This window comes from Culex quinquefasciatus, chromosome 2 (genome assembly GCF_015732765.1).
Source record: "Culex quinquefasciatus strain JHB chromosome 2, VPISU_Cqui_1.0_pri_paternal, whole genome shotgun sequence".
NCBI classification, from domain to species: domain Eukaryota; kingdom Metazoa; phylum Arthropoda; class Insecta; order Diptera; family Culicidae; genus Culex; species Culex quinquefasciatus.
In genome coordinates, this window is record NC_051862.1 from 88,801,424 (window position 1) to 88,809,093 (window position 7,670).

Genomic DNA, 7,670 nt, shown 5'->3' on the forward strand with positions numbered 1-7,670 from the left:
TGCTGCTTCAGGAATTAACGTTGCCACCAAGAAAGGAACCATGATGGCAAACTGGAATGTCCGCATTTCACGTCTACGAGCATCCGCGTTGGAAGTAGTAGACTCTGTAATCAAAAAAACAATACGTTAAAAATAGGTAACCTAAAAGAAAACACATCGGCCTGCCCAAGCAAGCCACGGAAAATGTCTACTGCTACAAATGAGAAAAGCTCGGAACTTAACCTCAAAGGTAAATTGTTGCACACCCTGGACTAACGAAGCAACCCATTCAAGCAATCGAAGCAACCATCAATCATTCAAGCATTCATTCACGATTCTACTTCTGACACTCGAACAAGATAGAACCAAATAAATTTAGCTCTCACGAAATACAACATAAATAAACCAAATGAACTTTTTTGACAGGTGTCAGTGCCGGGACTCAAAATTTTGTTCCGGTTGTTCCGTTTCGCATGGACACAAACACGGTTAGGAGCACGACAAGGACACGGTCACGGGAATGGCCAGGAACAGGCACCTACACGGCCAGGGACACGAAAACGGCCAGAAGCACAGACACGAACACGGTCAGGAGTTCGGACAAGGACACAGCCTAGAGCACGGCCACGGGAACGACAAGGAACAGGCAACTACGTGGTCAATTGCGCGTACACGAACACGGACAGATGCACACTTATCCGAAAAAACTCAGGTTTTGACGTTTCGCGCAATCGGAAGCAAATTCAAATTCAAAAAGAAATGTGAAAACGACACCTATCAAACCACTGAGTTCTTTGAGCTCATTTGCTACGTCACAGTTTTCTTGCCTACTGCGGAGTGGGATTCCGCCCCGTGGCTCTATCCTTTTCCAATAGAATAAAATGTCAAATACTCACACGAAGATGTTCGAACTCCTCGTAGCTTTTCCAGATCGAGCACTTAGCATCTTGGAGGCCTCCATTCGGAATGGATTATTGACGGTGGCCGGAAATGTCCGCAGTATGCGCCGGGTCTGCGTTTCCACTGCGGGTTTTGTCCCGTAACCGAACAGCTCCACACGCCCACTGAAAAAGACACAAATAATACAAAAGAATAGCTTGACAATTTTTCGAAGCAGGCCATGGCAACAACCTGCTGTTGCTTCAGGGGGATTCCGCCCTCTCCAAAATTAATAAAACTCCAAAAACTTACCCAAATGTGAGAAAATCCGCCATCCCGGAGATGTTCCGGTTCGTTCACCCGGCGGATTTGATGACGGAGGTTATTTTTCATAAGCACACGCGAGTAAAACTTGATTTCGATTCGAAACTGCAGCCAACACGGCCAACACGAAACATGAATGAACACGCGCGAGAGAAAAAGTTTGACAGCTCGCAGCTCGCTCAATCATGGTGCGTTCGTTTCAAGAGCGTCGGCTGCACAGTTTCTGTATAATGGTGCGTTCGTTTTATGATTCTTATTTATTGCTTTTTTACGATTTTTTTTATTTATTTCGCAATAATGTTTAAAAGTTTAAACGTTTAAATGTTTAAATGTTTAAATGTTTAAATGTTTAAATGTTTAAATGTTTAAATGTTTAAATGTTTAAATGTTTAAATGTTTAAATGTTTAAATGTTTAAATGTTTAAATGTTTAAATGTTTAAATGTTTAAATGTTTAAATGTTTAAATGTTTAAATGTTTAAATGTTTAAATGTTTAAATGTTTAAATGTTTAAACGTTTAAATGTTTAAATGTTTAAATGTTAAAAATGTTAAAATGTTAAAAATGTTAAAATGTTAAAAATGTTAAAAATGTTCAAATGTTCAAATGTTCAAATGTTAAAATGTTAAAATGTTAAAATGTTAAAATGTTAAAATGTTAAAATGTTAAAATGTTAAAATGTTAAAATGTTAAAATGTTAAAATGTTAAAATGTTAAAATGTTAAAATGTTAAAATGTTAAAATGTTAAAATGTTAAAATGTTAAAATGTTAAAATGTTAAAATGTTAAAATGTTAAAATGGTAAAATGGTAAAATGTTAAAATGTTAAAATGTTAAAATGTTAAAATGTTAAAATGTTAAAATGTTAAAATTTTAAAATGTTAAAATATAATTGTAATTTTATTTGGCAACGATATCATGTTAGTCAGACTTTTTATCAGGGTAAGGAGGTGAACAAACCGGAAAATGTTAAAATGTAAAAAAATGTAGAATTGTGAAAATGTCAAAATGAAAAAACTTCGACATTTCAAAATGTTAAAATGTCAAATGGCATTTTGATTTTTTATGTTCTTGAATTTTAAAAATTATTATACTCGTTATTATATTTAATTTTTTCACGGTTGGGTGTGTTGGCAATTGTTTACGCTCCATACAAAAAAAAGTGTGAACACCAAGGTGGACACCTAACCTATAAAAACCTAAAAGCAGCAAACGCACAATAAACATTAAACACTGAGGGTTGAGACACAAAACTTGTCTGTGGTTGAGTGTCCTCATTAAAACAGTGCACTTTATCAAAATATCACATATGACTATTTAAAATTCAATTTGGCATTGAAATTATATTTCTGGTATTTTAATATTAATTCTCAATACTTACCGAGTTTAACTTTTTTTATCCTTAGAACGAAACGAAAACGAATTTGACTTTAGCTGTCGGCCACCATTGCTAGTACCAACCACTAGTGTCTTCCTTTTATCTACAAGGACTTCGCCACCCTGGGCTCCTATGTGTACGAGAGTATGTCACGGAGCGAAGGCACCGAAACCCCATACTGACACTTAGAATTTCAGGGTGCCCGATGCGGGATCTGAACCGGCGATCTCTGGAATGTGAATTCAGTGCGCGGTCCGATTGATCCACACGGAAGGTTAATCTTGAATCCTTGAAACCTTGCAAATATTTTTCAAACTTCATGTCCCCCTCTTCAAAATCGGCTCGAAAAATCAGGAGGTAAAAAAATCAGCAGCTTAACTTTTTATGGAATTAGAAGTCTAATCAACTGATAACAATTTCAAATGCATTTCCTGCGTTGATAAACATATTTAGCATGATTGAGCGCGTCTAAAAATATATTTAAAAACCAACTTTTTTGCGAAAGAACATAATTTCTGAAATACTTAGATATTTTGAAAACTAAAGATTGCAAAACAATTGAACTGGTGTAAAATGCATTTCAAAACACTTTTTTCATTCAAATATTGAATCCGTTTGAAGCTTGCGTATTTTATATTTCAAAGGATAATTTTTTTTCATTACGTAACTAAAATTGAACCTACTGTGAAAAAAAAAAAAAAAAAAACAAAAAATACATCATCGTATTTTTTCTATCAAACCACGCAATTTACTGTACCGATATATTTCACGGTAGCTTATTTTTTGAGACTGTATAAGATTACATATAACAAAACCATCCAACTTGCTGTAATCATGAATTTTAAGGTAGCTCTACCGTCATTCCAATAAAGTTCGAAAAAGACAACAATAAACTTTCTATAGATATTATAATATCTATTGTAACTGCATGGTTTTAACAGTGCAAATCATCATATAATTTTATGCGGGATATACCAAAGGTGAAACTGTCGAAATCATAAGAAAATTATTTCTGGTATGGTTACCATTCGTGATATTGTTGATATAATGTCACAACCATATAACAAAATTAAAATGGTACTATTTCCCGAATTGTTACACTTATCTTGACATATTCAAATGGTTGATTTTTTTTCCTACAATTTAATAAACGGTATCTATTCGTCATAGGGGAACAGCATCTAATTCCAGCGTGCCTCTAATGTTGGCAGGTCAGAACTTTGACATTCAATTAAAGCTAATTAAAAACGTTTTCAACTAAAATCGAGTGATAAATAGCTCAATAAGAAGTGAGCAAGCAAGTTTCTATCAAAAGTTTTGCAAAATTAGTTGTATGAATAGTGAAAATCAGCAAATTGGATGGAGTTAGGAGCGAGAGCTTAACCTGCCAAACATACGAGAATTTCCCCTACGATTAGGATGGTTCGAAACAGCTATTGTTAGAACATAATAGTACTGTAGCCGGTATGATAAAAGTTATGGTACTCGGTATGATTTAGTCAAAGAAACCTAAGCGGAAAATTTCCTAAATTTCCTAAGTCCTAATAATTGAAACAATTGCACAACAATTAATGGTACGATATAATTATTCCTCATATGTTTGGTATTATTTCAAACAGTAAAATTCGCCAAACGCTTAGGATTATTTGAAACAGGTATTGTATGATTGAGCCAATTGAGCTACAGCAAAAAAAAATCCTAAGTCCGAATAATTCAAATAATACTTTAACAATTCATGGAACGATATACCTGAATTCAGCGAAAATTTTCCTAAGTCCCAACAATTCAAACCATTGTTCAACAATTCATGGAACGATATACCTGTTTGCCATATAGTTTGTATGTAATAGCTAATTTATTTTCGTGATAATTTTTATAAGTCCAAATAATTTAAACAATTGATTGACCATTATCAGAACGATAACTGTTCGCCATGTGATTGGTCTATAATTTATTTGTATGGTTCTACCATACATGTTACGATATATTTATGATAAATTTTGAGGCCACATTTCATAATAAAATGCATTTTAAACCGCCAAACGTTATGTAACTGAGATAGCTCAATTAGATAAGGCGGCAGCACAACGGAAGAATCAACAGGAGACATCATCATCAAGCGGTAACAAATCCCGGACATTACAAAAAAAACGCTCACCATTAATAATCATATACTTACCATTCCCGTTGAATCCATAGTTCCCAGAACATTTGTAAAGTTTATTTTTTGGCTCCTCCCTTTTCAAATGGTGTCGGTAAGTGTCGGTAAAGCTGTTCACCATTTAAAATCATATTTCATTAATTTGTGGTACAGTTCACATAAAATAAGAATTGAACAGTTTGGGGTAGGGTATGGCTATGATCCACGAAAAAAATCCCTTGTAAAAATGTATTGTAACATTACCTAACGACCTATTTAATAAATTGTAGGATTGTTTGGGGAATGGAAAATGTACGGTTGCACCCTATTTGGTGTATTATTAAGATCATTTAGGAAAAATCATTCGACAAATGGTGACTGTATGGTTGTTGACTATGCTCAAATCAAATTAACAAAAGCCCTTTGAACAAAGAAAAACTTTACCCGCTAAACGTTTCATCGACATTGCATGTAAAAACACCTATGAAACGTTTCAAAAAGAAACTCCACAAAAATTATTATATTTAACAATACGACTCGCTGCATACCACCCTGAAACATTTCCTTCCCCCTTCTTTCAACGCGCGCCCTGGTGGCCACGAACTGTCAGCGCAAAGGAGAATGCCAGCCAAAATCTCAACCCGTCGTCGTCAAAGTCGCAAATTCCTTGCTCGGGGCCACCAACCAAACCAGCCAGTCAGCTGGAAAATTCCGCAATTTCGGGTTTAAATTCGCACCGAAACGCACGAAAAGCAAGTTGAACTTCTTTTTCGGTGAAATCCCCCTGCGATTGTGATATTGTTTCGTGAAAAGCGTGTCCCCGATATCGCGGAAAACCCCAAATCAGCCGTCGTGGACAAAGGCGCAGTCTGTGGAAAAAAGGGGGTCGCAAGTGAAAAGAATGTAAATTTGGACCGGATCGCTTGCAGTGCAGAATTGTTGTTCCGGAAATTGGTCCCACCACACGGACGCGGTCTTTTGAGGCGCGGAGAACATATTTTAGGTATTGGCACTAGGGTTAGTGGTGCTTGAGGTTTAAGAAAACACAGAAGGTTGAAGATAGGTTCGCTTCCCCTAGTATGTAACCTTTTTCTATGTTCCTCCCAGCAGCATTGCACAATGCTCGCTTTATGTTATGTTCAATGCTCGACTGAGCGCGAATATTGTTCTCGGGCGCATGGGACCATGTCGGAACAAGAACCGATCGTAACAAAAACAACTCACCCAATTCTCTTTCATTTTAGATAACAAACTTGTTCAAGTAGCAGCGCGAAATGTCCGTAACGTTTGAGCAGATTATTCTGGACGCGAAGCGGATCGCGAATAGGCTCAAGGACCGCGAGGCGCTGGGCGATTCGCTGCTGCTCGAGTCCGAATCGGTCAACAAGCAGATCGAATCGATGCGCCAGTTCCAGGATGATATTGACATTCTGAACAAGCTGGCCCGCGAACGCTCCAACAACCAACTCATCACCATCATTCACCAGGAGAACCCGCAGATTCGGGAGATCCAGCAGGAGAACCGGCTGTTGAAGGCCGCCCTCGAGGACCATCAGCACGCGCTGGAACATATCATGTCCAAGTACCGGGAGCACACGCAGAGCAAGATCCTCAACACGAAGGTCAACTTTGTGGAGGCGTTCAGCAAGCATCAGCAGTTTACGGAGCGCAAGGACGAGGTGATCCGCCAGCAGACGCAAAAGATCCAGGAAATGGCCGCCGTCATGCAGCGAGCCTCGCAAATGGACGAGGAAAAGTTCCACCAGGAGCAGGAGTTCCTGAGCAAGCTCATCACCGAAAACAAGGGGCTCCGCGAGCTGCTGGAAATCTCCCACAAGTACGGTTCCAACGGGCAGAAAATCCTAGTCGACGACAAGTCAACCCAAACCGACGGCGAACCGAGCGATCCGCCACCGGCCGTAACAACTCCAAAAACCGAACCCGAAACGGCCACGACCACGTCCGCCGAAACGCCCACGCACCACTTCAGCTCGACCTCCAACACGGGCACGATCAAGGTCAGCCCGGCCTCGTCGAAAGCTGCTGCCGCCGCGGCCGCTGCTGCGGCGTCGGCCTCCGCGACGGCCACCAGCTCCAGTAGTCCCCTCTCGTGACGTGATTCCGACGACAACGGCCAGGTGTCCTCGGTCTTCTTCTGCTGCCAATCGGCTTTGCTGTAACTTTGCGGGAAACCCGCGCACGGATCAACTCGAACGAAAAGGGGGACCGATATCATTCACAGTAATTTAATCGCGCGAAAGTTTTAAACGTTTCAAAATCATCCAATTCAACGACTCACCCACACTAACCCACACACGTGCACGATTACGCCTTGGTAGAGAATAGGTTTTGTGTTAGAAAATTGAGACAAAAAAAAGATAAGAAGCATTATAAGTTGAAACTTTTTAGCGAGCACCTCCATGAACCCACCCACCCACATCACATCCCACCCCACAAACACATTAAACAAAAATCAAAACCCACATTTTTGACGTGCACTCTCGAGCATTTTTGCATTCTAGTTTTTTGTATTTGTTAATTCGCTATAGTTTTGGCTCCTCACAAACGGTACAGATGATGGCAAATTGTGCGTGCGAAAAAAAAGCAATGAAATTCAAGCTGAGAGCGTGTTCCAGTGTTTGTGCCGATTACCTTTTTTTTCATCTTCTTTTTAATTAGATTTTATTGTAACCCACTACCTGTCGTCAAATAATCAAATAAAGAAATAACGTTTAGGAAAATATGCATACTTGAGGTTGGCTTGTTTCATTTTGGGAAATTCCGTGAAAAATTGCAGCTTGTACCTGAGCAATTCTCTACGAAATCGGTATTTTTTTTTAGAATTTTAATTATTTTTGTATTTTTTAATCCGACTGAAACTTTTTTGGTGCCTTCGGTATGCCCAAAGAAGCCATTTTGCATCATTAGTATGTCCATAAAATTTTCCATACAAATTTGATAGCTGTCCATT

At 38.6% G+C, this 7,670-nt stretch overlaps 1 protein-coding gene across 2 annotated transcripts; it reads left to right on the forward strand.

The window, feature by feature from the left end:
- The first annotated feature begins 5,331 nt into the window (after positions 1–5,331).
- On the forward strand, positions 5,332–7,450 carry LOC119767552 (FGFR1 oncogene partner 2 homolog). Of its 2 annotated transcripts, none has more exons than XM_038256401.1 (2): positions 5,332–5,702; positions 5,944–7,450. In XM_038256401.1, exon 2 carries the CDS (start codon positions 5,974–5,976, stop codon positions 6,811–6,813), a length of 840 nt encoding a protein of 279 aa, XP_038112329.1. In that variant the 5' UTR covers positions 5,332–5,702; positions 5,944–5,973; the 3' UTR covers positions 6,814–7,450. The 2 variants fall into 2 exon arrangements, with proteins under 2 accessions (XP_038112329.1, XP_038112330.1); XM_038256402.1 differs by having other exon boundaries at positions 5,332–5,646.
- Positions 7,451–7,670: the final 220 nt, after the last annotated feature.